Source organism: Anneissia japonica, unplaced genomic scaffold (assembly GCF_011630105.1).
Source record: "Anneissia japonica isolate Jap-2015-1 unplaced genomic scaffold, ASM1163010v1 scaffold24_len2511860_cov200, whole genome shotgun sequence".
NCBI classification, from domain to species: Eukaryota; Metazoa; Echinodermata; class Crinoidea; order Comatulida; family Comatulidae; genus Anneissia; species Anneissia japonica.
This window is the reverse complement of record NW_022730786.1, coordinates 1,737,942-1,751,802: the sequence shown is the minus strand read 5'-3', so window position 1 is coordinate 1,751,802 and position 13,861 is coordinate 1,737,942. Positions and strand designations below refer to the sequence as shown.

Below are 13,861 nucleotides of genomic sequence, written 5' to 3'. Positions count from 1 at the left end.
AGTTGTAGCTTAAACCATACAGGCCAGGTCTTATTCTGTGTTAGTCTTGTCACAGCATCGATATAGCACCTCCCTGATCACAGAAAAGTTCCACTTTGTTGATCGGCTTCTGTAAAATTGATCCCCCGGTATTACTTTGTATAGGTATAGGACGTTTCCCTGCGCGCCGGGCCCTTTTTAGCTGTTTATGTTTAAGGTTTGCGAGAGCATGGAGGTATAGAAAATCTTGCTATTCAAACAATAATGAAATGGTATACTACAATACAATACAATATAGAATGCTCAGTCATCATGACGGCATTATTAGGGATTAAATAACAAGTTAGTAATCGGAAACATACCGGTATTGATTATTTAAGCCCAACAATTATTAATTTTCGAAGGTCTACAAAACCAAATGCATGCGAACTGAACGAACACCAAAATACTAAGTACAAATTAAAGTAAAAAAGAGGTTATTTTGTTAGATTGGTGTCCAGTACTTTTTGGTTCCTATTAACTTTTAATAATCTTTGCGATCGTCAGAGTGTATGTGTGTGGGTACGTTCGGGTGTCTGTGTGTATGTATGTAACGTCATCATAGTTTATAAACAGGCAAACAGACCTCATTGTGTCCCCCTCCCCTTCCCGATGAGAACGTTAATAGGAACCGCGGTGCCCGTCTGACTCTGGTTTCCTTCCCGGAATGATCTCCCAAATTATTGTCATATTTCACATACATGCACAGGCTGTAAACAGCAATAGTCCTAGATAAGTAGCTTAAAATATAGGTATTCTAGTTAGGCACCCAAACGGGTAGTCGGATGTACTGTACATGCTTCCGCATATAATCAAGGATAATGTCATTCAGCCATGGACCTATAAATTAATAGGTCCATGATTCAGCTGTCTGTTTAATCCGGGTCGGCGATCGCGCGCGCAATCGAAACCCTAATAAATGTCGTAACGAAGGGTCATTATACGACATTGTTAGAGCACACCAATTAATCGCGTAATCGGTGATGATTCCATGTTAAATATTCCTTGAATATTGTAGTGCATCGGGAGAGAAAATTATCAGCTAAAGAAATATTTCATTTTTAACATCAAGGATAACATGTAACTAATATGATGGTAAACAGTGATCAAAATTAATATATTGTTGAAATCATGGCATCTCCTTCGGCTTAGCGATTGCGTAAGGCTTGTTTTTGCGTAGTTCTTTATTTCATTAGCACACATAGGCCTACTGTATCAACTTTAATACAGATATTCTATAAATAAATAATAAATAATACAATTCAATATAATAATACGAATTACTTTGTAGAACTATTTTAATAAGTTAGTATTAGCATTTGATTTAAAATTTGGATCAGAAAATATTTTTTATAAATAAATAATATTTGTTGTTCTTTTATTTCCTTTCTCTTACTTTTTTCCAAGTGACACAATAAATTCGTTAACAAATAATTATGAAGAACAATAAAAATTGGAAAGGAGATTAACATTATCGTTCCATACATAGACCCATAAATGAATTTAAATATAAATAATATATATAAATATTAAACAAATCTTATAAATTGCTGTGTTAACTGACATCAAGCAAACCTTTTTTAATGGAATTACTAGGGGCAGTGCAGCCAGTGCATAGCACTGGAGCCAAGGACTATTAGGGGTCAATTCATGAAATATAGACCTAAAAATAATAATTTAAAGTAATTTCTAACTTAATGTTTTTGAAGAATGCGGGCCCCTCAGTAATAGGCCTATTCAGTTTTTAAAGGAGTAATTATTGATTACTGTTGATTTCAAATCAGTGGTGTATTCAGTCCCCAGCCGGCCCCCACCCCCTATTTTTTAAATTATAAAAAAAGGAAATTATATTAAAATTTAAGTCTGAAAGTGCCATTTAAAATCATAAATTTTCGACGACGACTATAGCCTATTTTTAGAGTGAAATTTGTAATTTTAATTAGTTTTGATTATTTAAAAAATCCGTATGATTAGGCGTAAGATGAGAATAGTCACTCCAACATTGTCAAATACACCATCGTTGGAGATTATATATTTCGTTCATTTTTATTTTTTAAATCTTTTCAAGTTGTCGATTTGACAATAAAGAAATATTTGTAAAGCATAAGGAATAGGCCTACATTTGATAACAAAGAATTAAAGAATTTATTTGAGTAGAATCTTGAGATGCAAATCGATATAAGGCCTAACATAACTTCCGTCAATATTCTTTCGGTTTTCACGACGGCTTATACTCAACTGTGTTCTCTTATCCATATCTTATGTATTTTTCTAGTTAAGTTGTTAGCTTTCATTTAAGTTTTAATGTCATGGTTGACCTCATTGAGTGCCGCTGATGTAAATGGTGTCTGTACAGAGTAAATAAGAATTAATATTATCTTCTGCACAGCGAGGATTCCGGCCAAACTGCGTCCTTACTGTTTTCGTATGCACAAATAAGTGTGTGTGTGTGTGTGTGTGTGACGTCATTAAGGTTCTAAGCTAGATTTTTCCGTCGTCGTGCAATAATCGAGAGCTCCCTTACATCCTATCCTTGAAAATTGAATGCATTATGTCCGTATACTTATTTTCCTCGTATCCAAGACATCTTTTCATTGGTCGTACTTCCGTCATTTTATGAATGTCCGTCCTTGGTGTTGTGTTTATTATGTTCAATCAGTTTTAACAAAATCATAATACTCCTCGACCCTGAAATAGTAGAATCTGATTCAGTCGGATGTGGTTGAACTTCCGCGTCGAACACAACGAGTCTTTAGTAAGCCAAGTGTGTTTGTATTATAATTTATTGTTATAAAAACATTTAAAAAAAAACAACATTATGATAATCGTATGACGTACTTTTGATTTGACGTTAAATATGTTTCTTTATTGTCGATCTGCATTCCCATGCATTACTATGCCTAATAGACATTGTAATAATACTTATAATCATGATAAAATCAATATTTATAAATAATGCCAACACATATACTGTATAGGCCTATAATATAACTTTTGTTTAAATTTGTTTTATTGATTAGTCATATTGCAGCTAATTTGCATTAATTTTTTTTTTTAATTCGAGATAAAGAATTTTAAACCATATTTTTGTACCAATATTCATATAGTAATATAATTCTTGGCTAGTTACTCTACAACTGTGTTGTAAAGTGTGGGTTTTTGGGGTTTTTTTTGACAAGTCATAAACAGGTAATTGTTTACTTATACTCTATATACAGTAATACACCTATTAGTAATATACAGTAATTTTTGGCGAGTTACACTTTGTAATTACAGTATTTAGTAATAATAATAAATATTTGATAGTAAAATTGACAAGTCATATAAACAGGTAATTGTTTACTTATACTCTATATATAGTAATACACATATTAGTAATATACAGTAATTTTTGGCGAGTTACACTTGGTAATTACAGTATTTAGTAATAATAATAAATATTTTATAGTAAAATAAAAACACATACATTTTATAACACTGGTTAGGCCTACAATTAAAAAAAAAACAGTGTTACCAGATTGGATAGATAAATATTGGCATAATTATAATGATACTGAGGAGAATGTTGACAGTGAGGATTGTGATGACATTAATGTCACTGCATAACGATATTCTTATGTACAAAGATTAATAATAATATGGAGATTTTGCAACCTTACCAAAACGATAACGAATACGTCATTCTCATCGTCATTCGTGCCTAAAACAATCTTGACAATGCTACTATACTGTACGAGCTGAATATTATCCTTCATTCATGCGAAAGGCATAAATCGCCTACGCTGTGACAGACATGCTACTGTAGGGGGAGGGGGTCCCTAAAAATGTGATGACGTAACCGTATTTGTTATCGTTTTCGTGAGCTTTCGAAAACTCCCTAATACTGGAGCTTAACGCACCTACTATAGCCTAGTTCTCGTTGAGAACGTGTTCTGGAATCATACTTTCAAATACAATGAAAGCTTAGCATTAAGGATCTCAAAATGAGTTCTTTTTATAAATTTCTAAAACATTATATCATGTAATGCGGGAAAAATCAATCGAAACTCCTTTTACGCCTACAGATTATTTTGATAACTTAAAAGTCATGATTTTATCAAAGCTCTATCAATAACAATGAAAAATACCCACGTAGACTAATATGCTATATATGCAGTACAAAGACCTAAAGGCCGGACTGGACATAATGGCAATGGCAGTGATTTTAACATATCTTTAACCAAGGTCTATTTAATATTATTTAATATCCACTAATTTTACAGTATATTGTACTGGGCTTTTGCGTAGATATTACGTCATCAGTAGCATCATGTACCTGTACAATAGAAATACGTCAGTTCCGTTTGTGGTTACAGTAGGCTATTTGAATCACAGCTGGATATCAAATCCAACTTTTCTCTGGTAGCCACACTGGGCATTTGTCCCTCTATCTGTCTCATGGTAGCCCTGCAGAGGTTTCGCTGTGTCGTCTGCTACAGCTTTCTCATGATATCTTGAACCGCAATGATGGCAAGAATTGTGTTTACAAGATTTTAACAGATTTCGCGTTTCATCCAATTCATTTTGAATGCTCTTTAATTCTGATTTTGTCTTTTGGTAATCTGTCAGTAAAGTTCCGATAGTTTCTTCCAAGTATTTCAGCCTATTTTGTGCACTTGAGGATGTTGGTTCGATATTTAACTTCTCCATTGGGTCCTCATATGAGTCCACTCTACTTAAGTCATTTTCTTCCTCTGATGACCCTAAAAATTCGTACTCTCCGTTGCTGATCTCATGTAACCACCTACTGGACTTTTTAGGTTTTGTGTGATCCGCAAATGTCTCAGGTTTTCCCCTGCAATCTGTCAGTCCTTCTTGTGTTTTTCTATGTTCAGTATTTTTTGGAAGACGAGAAGTCTGCGTAATTGTGGTGTAAGAAATTTCACTTGGCGTGTTTGTCTCGTTATTTCCTATAACAACAATGATACAATTTCGGTTTAATTTTTTGCTTATATAAATAGCTTATATTTTTTGTATTATTAATAATGATAATGGTGATGATATGAATTATGATGATAAGTCATATTGAGATTGATAATGATGGTGAAGATAATAAATAATTATGCTTGGTAATAATGGGCATATAGTAATTAGACGTTTACATATGGCCTATATATACACCTATATATAATACATTATACATATATGTTATTTTAAAGTGTATCTTTCACGCACAATAAGCCCATTATATTTTTACATCATTTTCTTGACAAACCTTCGAAAAACAGCTTGGTAAAGTAATCGAGTACGAGATCGGATCCTTCTATTTGAGCCTCTTGTATGGCGTTTCTAGCTCTAGAATTGAGGAGTGTAATGTCGGTGCCAGCCTCTATCAGTGCCTTTGCAACGCCTAAATGATTGCGAGAGGACGCTAGGTGCAATGCAGTATCTCCGAAGTGCGTCTGTTCATTTGGTTCACATCTATTTCGCAATAGGAGTCTGTGAATTGAAGATAATCTTCATAAATCATACAATTTTTTTCTTCATGAGTCCTGGAAATAATTTATCATTGATTAGACTATTCTAATTTTGTTTTAGCCCACCATCATTCTAATATTACACACATGATTATTAATTTTAACTGGTTATTAATACACCTCCGTTCGTGTCATTGTTTTATTATCCGACGAGTGGGGGAGAGAGCATGTCCTGGACGGGAGCATATGTGGGCTGGCCAGCTTCGACTATAGGGATTTAATGGGTTATTTAATCGATTTCAGTGTCATTGTCTGTAACATTACATAGGCATAGATATTTTTTTCTCCCCGACGAGTAACAATCTTTCCTGATAGGGGGAATCCTCCCGACGGAAAACTGGCCTCCCACTGACGAGGGGGACAAAGTATCTCTTGCGCATCTTTGAGATATTAATCAAAGGAGAAATTTGGAGGACGCGTATTTCACATTCATTCATTCATTCATTCAATCATTCATTCATTTCCATTTATTGTCATTTGTAAAAAATACATAGAAGGCCGTAGATCAGACATTTTAAACACAAACTGTCTCTTTCTAACATGTACACGATCTGCAGGAGACACTATTGTTTGCAATCATAAGAAAATGAAGAGGCTGTAAAATATCAGATACATTATTATCTAGGTTACGGTTCGGGTTTTATCGATCACTTAACATGCATATGTCCAGAAAATCTGTAGGCCTATAGTGTATTTCGTATGTCCATTGTAATAAGAGATTTAACGGACAATCAGTTCTTTGTAATATTTATATTTGATTTGACTTTGATTCGTTTTCGACGTCCCCTGGGTTTATATCGTCACGCCGGGGTATAGGGCCAGTGGAAAATCTATGGGAAGTTAGGGCAGGGGACTTAAGCCCCAACACAACAGCTTGAAGGGCCCAGTTTCCACTTTCTTTGAAACAAGGGAAACAACCCCCTCTTACCACTCCTTCGAATTCCGATAGTCACAAGAATCAAGATAAGAACTTTTAGTGGTCTATATACAGAAATGTGTTAAGTATGCTTGGTATTGGTATAAAATAACATTAAAACGACAACAGTAGGCCTATAACGAAAATAAAATATAAATAGAGCGAATTGGAGCAGGGCCGCCAAATATTTCGTTACAATATAATATATACATGACTTAAACCTAGGCATATGCCCTGTGTTTGATCATGGAATACCTCCATGGTTTGATAGTGGTGTACAACATAGGCATGGGTGGGTGCTCTGATTTTTAACGAGTGAAACAGACAAACATGAGCACTTTAAAACAACGGACGTGACGCAGTGTCACGTATAATATATTAAAACCATACGTCCGATTCCGTTATATGGTGTACCAAGTGGAGAAAATGAATTTGGGGAGTGCTGCGTAATATAATAAAGTGGAAGTACAAGACAATTATTTCCGCCCACACACATGATACCCTTAAGTACAGAGTGTATTCATGACGACATCTACAAGAGAATCTGACCGAAGCGACTGAGTGAATGACAACAAAGCCGGGTGTAGCTTATGTATGTGACGGTATCGTAATACTTTTAGTTCAATTCACAGCTGAGCTGGTTTTATATCCATTATACACCCACTATGACGTAAGTTAGTTAGTCCGCTAGGGCATGGAAGTCAATCCTAAAGTGTAGACGACAGTGTACAACCGGATCTTAATTAATTGAGCAGTTCATAGGGGAAGGGAGGGTTAGTTGTGGATGTGACGTCATCATATCGCATGCCTGAATGCACATTTTCATTATAATTAATTAGTTTGATTCTATATAGTTCAATCATAATTAATCATCGGATTTTCGAAGTAATACGTGACATAAATTCACCTTGAAATTTAGCAAACGGTCATATAATGTAGTCACACAGTTTTGTGCGTGTATATCTATTGGCCGTGTGGGTGTAGGCCTAGGCCTGCTGTACAATAAAATATAAATAAATTTAATGTACAAATTAGTTTTGATTCGGAAGTATCTTGTTGGAGTGTAATTGTGAGTTTCCTACTTATCAGGTCATTTGGGCCTTAGGCGGTACGGCAGCTTACTCGTGACAGGCGCTGGGCGTCACTTCTCTCACTGCAACCCTGCTGTTATAATTATACTAATTTTTTAGTCATTGGGTTGTTGGCTTTAAGAACCAGAACCATAGCGAACAGCCTGGCGGTAATACCGGTTATGGTTTTGCCAGTGTTTTTTGTCGTATAAAATATCGTAGTGTGGGGATATTTAATTTAATTTATAATGATAATATTAATAAATGTAAAACATTAGAAGTAAAAGATTAAAAAAAATATTAAAGGACGTAAAATTTCAAAGGACGTAAAAACATACAAACAATGCCGTGTCCAGGATATTTTAACAGTTCGGGACAATATCAGGGTGGACCCACTTTACGCGTAAATTCAAACAATGTGGACCCATTTTACGCAAATATATGAAATATCTGGACCCATTTTCTTTAATTGTACCCATTTTAAGCTAAATATTAGAAATCTGGACCCATTTTTCAGAAAGTGGACCAATTTTATGCATAAAATTACATAATTTTGACCCATTTTTTAAAAATGTGGACCCATTCTTTGTGGACCCATTAGAAAAATTGTGTGGGACTGTCCCAACTGCCTCAATAGCTGGCTACGGCATTGCATACAAAACACTGTTGTTTAGAAAGATTTGACAATCGAATTGGCAATAAAATTGATTAGTTTAGAGGGTTTTCACATGGGAAGCCGTGTTTGGAAAAGCTGCCCCTCATAACCCAGATAATATTTTACCGCCTGCAGAAGAAGTAAATTTGTTATTTAAAACAAATTACGCCCTTTACTTTTTTGTCGAATGATTAAAAGCACATTCCATAAAATATAAAATAAATAATATTATTTTCCTGGAATTGCAGGCATGTTTTTATAGAGTTGCTTTATGTGATGCTATGTGTTTTTAGTAGTGAGAAAAATCCTGTGCTGTCAAAGGATTTGAACCCGAGACGCTGGTATATATACTGTCTCTTATACACATCTAGATGTGTATAAGAGACAGCGTTTGAGAGTGTACAAAGGAAAAATGGACTCATTTCCTATACTTGTCTATTTCCCTATAATACAAAGGTCCATTGGCCTAATAGTTGTATTGAATTTTAAGGAATTTAATCTATGGACCTACAGTAGTAGGCTTATATCTATACTGAGCCCGATGATCGTGCTAATATTCAGGCATACGCCAGCCTAAAAGTTCCTTCACGCCTAATCCGATCCTTCGGACCAGAAAGCCTATCGAAATCAAAACGGATGTATAAAATTATGGACGAATTCCTTCAGCACATCGGAAACGCTTCCATTACGGTTTGGTTCCGATGTGAATGCCGCTAAATAGGCCTATTTTACAAATAAGTAGGCCGGTATCACTACTAACGTCTGAATTACCTACAATACGCGACTCGAGTGCGTGTGCTTTTGTTATAATTTGATAAGTATGAGAAAATGTACAAAAGTTTCGGCACACGAAATAGTAGGTAAATACATCAAAACAATAAGTTTTATTTTCTATCATGGTACAATACAGATTAATTAGATGATAGCCTAAAATCACTGATAAAAGACCATAGTGATGTTATGATAACTACTTTTATTATAGGCCTAATATAAAGCTTTGTCTACACATGGAGGTATAAAAATGGTACACTATCAAATTTTATGTGACAAAAAATCTGATGTGCCCATATATGGGTACGATGACGTCATATTACATACGATCAAACTGTATAAAAAAAAAGTTGAACGTGTTCAACTCTTATTTTCCATCACATTTTATGTGACGCTTTTTTGATGAAATTTTATAGTGTAGAAGTAGGTAAAATAAAGTGAGGTAGAGTAAAGTAAATACATTAAAGACAATGTTTTTAAGTGTTATTTTCTATGGTACATCACACATATGAATTCGATCTCTATGGTTTCCGAAAATCGCAGATTAATGGTGGTGTGATGATGATGAATTTTACTATATAAAAGTGTCATTTCCGGCCATCTAGAGGTACTATTGCCTCTTATTTTTTGCACCTCATAATTCAACCGTGGGGCTGAGGTGGGTGTGGGCTCACGGCTTTCAAGAGGTAAAGTATTTACATTAAAGACAATTTTTAAGTTTTATTTTCTATGGTACATCACACATATTAATTAGATCTCTATAGTTGCCGAAAATCGCTGATAAAAGATCATGACAATTAATGGTGATGTGATGTTGAATTTTACTATATAAGAGTGTCATTTCTGGCCATCTAGAGGTGTGACTATTTCCTCAAATGTTCGCACCTCAGCCCCAACCGTGGTGGGGCTGATGTGGGTGAGGTCTCTTGTCCCCTACCCAACAGATCTGCGCCCTTGCAAATTGGCCAATTTAAGGAGAAAATACACTATTAAAACGTCCAAAATACCCGGAACCTTACGCAGAGGAAGACTAGTATTGGGACCCGAAGCTATGGAGCAACATACCTCTTCATTACGCCGCGGTGTCCTCCCACGGTGTTGTTAATATTGAATCTGACCTAGGATTTAAACTGTGAGCTCCACATTGGTATGTTTTGTGAGATGTAAAAAAATATTATAGGCATATACATGTATATATATTTATATAGGAGTATGTACATAATACATGCATCTAATTATATTTTGTATACTGTAAATAAGAAATTAAATAAACTAAACACCAGCTACTTTATGCCTACATAGTTAAATAGGCCTACTTCAAATAAAGTAAGCCTATGCTGTTGTTATTTTTCAAATAGACGATAAATAGTTTATATTTTTACAAATATCTTTTTATATGATTGAAAGGCATATGCGCGCGTTAGAGAAATCTTTGTGAGGGCGCTGTCTCACTTTATTGACAAAATTAACATTATTACAGAAGTTAAATAATATTTTTAGCAAACAATTGTCACACAATGTACTGTATATGCCTATCTATTGAATAAAGTCCCAGTGTATAGGCCAATGTGCCCCGTGATGTTAATATTCCGGATTCTAGCTAGACCATGTTTTCGCTGAAAATGAGCAATGTCGGAAACGATGACTCTCGGTTGATACAAAATAAAAAAAGCTAAAACTAATCTTTAGGCCTCAATATGAAAAATAAATATTGTCTGTGGTTAACGCAGAGTCCTTCGTCGATTGATATATGTAAAAATATTAAAATTAATATAATATAATCGTATACAGCATAGTATTTCGTACATATTATACGTACCATTCGGTAGGCATATATATATATAAAAATATGAATGGATAACAACTAGGCAATGTATCTATATAATCAAATACTACAGCTAAAGATAAGTATCAGATAATAATAAAGGTACATGTACTTACAATTTACATTACAAAAACAAAGTGTTTAGACGTACTATTTTTCAGTTATTTATATAGGACTTAGCGGTAAACAAAGAGTCACAATACTAATAGACCTACCTTCATTGCAGTTTCTGTTGAGTGGTAATAACGGATGTCTTGACTTGACACATATATCAGCTGTTCTGTCCAACTTCCGTTATTATATAGCGTGCAGACTATATGTCAACTACATAGTTAAAAATTTTACCCGGGAAATGTGCGTAAAGCTTTCCATAGGCCAAAAGTCCGCATCTATAAAAACCTCTTCACGGATATAAGTCCTAAGTTCAGTACATTGTGTATTTTGTAAGCGGAGAATTTTCCAAATGTACCTTGTAAACTCATAAAATAAATTTTTCTAAATTATTACTAGTATTATTAAATGTATTAGGGCCTATTATTGTTGTTGACTTTATATGTGTCATGAGTCCCTAAACATTTTTGGTGCTCTTTTGACTTAGTCAAAAATTATTTTTATGTGTATTTTATTTGTTCTTTCCGTGACACGAATGGGCAATAACGTTACAGTAATTAAATTCTATTTTGCGCAGAAAAACCTGCTGACTGGGTTGTCATACATACATAAATATATAAAATCCTATACCTATTTGTTTATGTTCAGTTCTACGTAGCATGATTTATATACATATACATATATACATATACATATATGCATATGTACATATATATATGTATGCATATATAATTATATATATGCATATATATGTATATATATATCATTAGAGTTTATCAAGAGTTTGTTAGTGTCTGAATTTTTTATTCTTTGTATTAAGAAAAATTAATAACAATAATTATACTAACGTGAATCAGCTGTATCTTAGTTTCCTTTAAAATAACAATAACAATAACAATTTTGCTTTGCTAGTAAAACTCCCTTTGAAATGGGAGTTAATGGCACCAAAGATGAATCGGTGGTACTCCACAAATTACAGCAATTAAAAAAAACACAAAAAACACAAAAATTTAACGTGTGGTATACGACATACGATAGGACAGATTATACAAATAAGATAATAATGTTAAACCAATACCGTAACTCTGAACAAATACCGCACTGGTACCCGGTATTCTTGTAATAGCTCTCTTTTGTACATAGAAGTGCTGTGGTTTGTTTTGTTTTTGTTTGTTTGTTTGTTTGTTTTTTTAGCTTTCAGTTGGAAGTTATTCGAACAATTAAATACTGTATTCTTTTTGTACTCTTTGGAGTAGCTGAAGTGGGCCTGCCTAAACTATTCTAAAAATTTAGAGGGTAGAAATTGCTATAAAAAAAAATCGAGAAAAACCCACCAATATCGGGAGCTCTAGCTATAATATAGGCTAAAAAAACTACTTGTGGTTTTCTGAATCATATTAAAAAGTGACTGGAAATTGTGTAATCGAGAAAATATAAGGCCGCGAAAATAAAGGGCTTTAGAATATTCTCTTTGTTATTGTATATCATTCCTTGTATAGAAGCTTCGAGTAGCTGGTATGACCTCATCAATCTTATTTTCTCATCAGAAAAAATTGTTTTATTAATTAGATAAATACAATAGGTACAGAATGACAAAAACAAACATGTAAAAAACTGAACAAGCAGAGACATATACGCACAAAAACATACAAACACACATAAACATTTAGCGAATATGTAATATATAGGAAAATATACTTGAATATAAATAAGTAAATAATAAATAAATAAAAATATATAAACAGATAAAATACGTGTAAATAAATCTTTGTTGAGCATGTTTAGTGGGGCGCCTGGGATGTGGTGTCCCCTGTAGACACGCTGCTGGTAGAATATATTATGCAGTAAAACCGTATTATAACTCTATGTTTAAAACCCAGTAGGATTCAAGATTGCCTTATGTTATGCTTGCTTTATTATTCAAGTTTGTCACACAGTACTGCACTATTAAAGATATGACGTGACTTACGAGTCATTCCATTCCGACGCATTCTTCTATTCGTGACAGTATTTCTGTTTGACAAAGGCCATGATGCTTGATGGTGACGGCATAAATCTATAAATGTTAAGTTGATACCACTACTAATAATGTTCACGTCTTCTGGCTGTTTTAGACATGGCCTACGTACGTACAGGCTTTCTGGCTGACGTCACATTGGGGTTTTGTTCGCTATCTCCGTTAATATCGGGGCGGCTTTCATGTTTAGGCACTGGGATCGGGACTTTCGAGTCGTAAACCACGCTTAATCTTATGGCCCATTGTATACATAAATCGTGTAATTCATGTTATAATTAATTCTGTCGTTATTACTGATGAATGAACACTTACAACCATTGTTGAAAGTCCCCTTTCCTAGCCCAAATAGCCTATTTTGAAGCTTTGACGCATCAGTCAACGATGCACATCGATAGCGCTCTTTATCAATAACAATAATCGTACCTGTAATTGGTTTTAGACACGTCCATTAATGGGTTGGAAATTTTTCATAGGGTAACCAGAAAAGTAATTTTACAGGTCTAAATAGGGCGATTCCCTTTTTAAACAACATTTATATTTGTATTTGTAAGATAATTTTGACGTTTTAAATTTTTAGTCTAAATTTAGCCCCTCATAATTTAATTGGCTGTGACACATGCGTATCCATTTGATAAGCATTGTCTCCATAAAATCACCTCAATGTCGCTACAGGGTTATCACTGTAATTGTTACGATGCGTGCCTGTCGCAGACGCAATCGGAGAGAACTCACGATCCGGTCGACCAATCAGCGTCGCTGTAAGTTGTCAGCGATAGCGACCGCGTAACGATTTTATGGAAACCATGCTTGGCAAGTTGGCGGATGGGGATGTAGGCCTACCCTGTGTGTATTTTAGCTCGTGAGAGTCACTTCTTTAAGGCTGTCAATCGCGTGCGTCCATTTCCGGTAGATTGTAAAGTGAGGATTTATTAGCGTTGGCGACGTCCGGACTCCCCGAGTTC

General features: G+C 34.4%; 1 protein-coding gene across 1 annotated transcript; it reads right to left on the bottom strand.

Annotated features, from left to right (window-relative positions):
* Positions 1-2,846: 2,846 nt before the first annotated feature.
* LOC117115101 lies at positions 2,847-10,019 on the bottom strand. The gene is made up of 3 exons (XM_033258768.1): positions 10,012-10,019; positions 5,273-5,514; positions 2,847-4,967 (listed from the first exon to the last, which is right to left on the bottom strand). Exons 1-3 carry the CDS (start codon positions 10,017-10,019, stop codon positions 4,387-4,389), a joined length of 831 nt encoding a protein of 276 aa, XP_033114659.1. The 3' UTR covers positions 2,847-4,386.
* Positions 10,020-13,861: the final 3,842 nt, after the last annotated feature.

Bases quoted from the DNA above. Each gene is read 5' to 3' on its own strand.
- LOC117115101 (XM_033258768.1), bottom strand. The intron at 4,968-5,272 runs GTTTGTCAAGAA...TTGTTGTTATAG, and splicing joins TACCAAGCTGTTTTTCGAAG to GAAATAACGAGACAAACACG.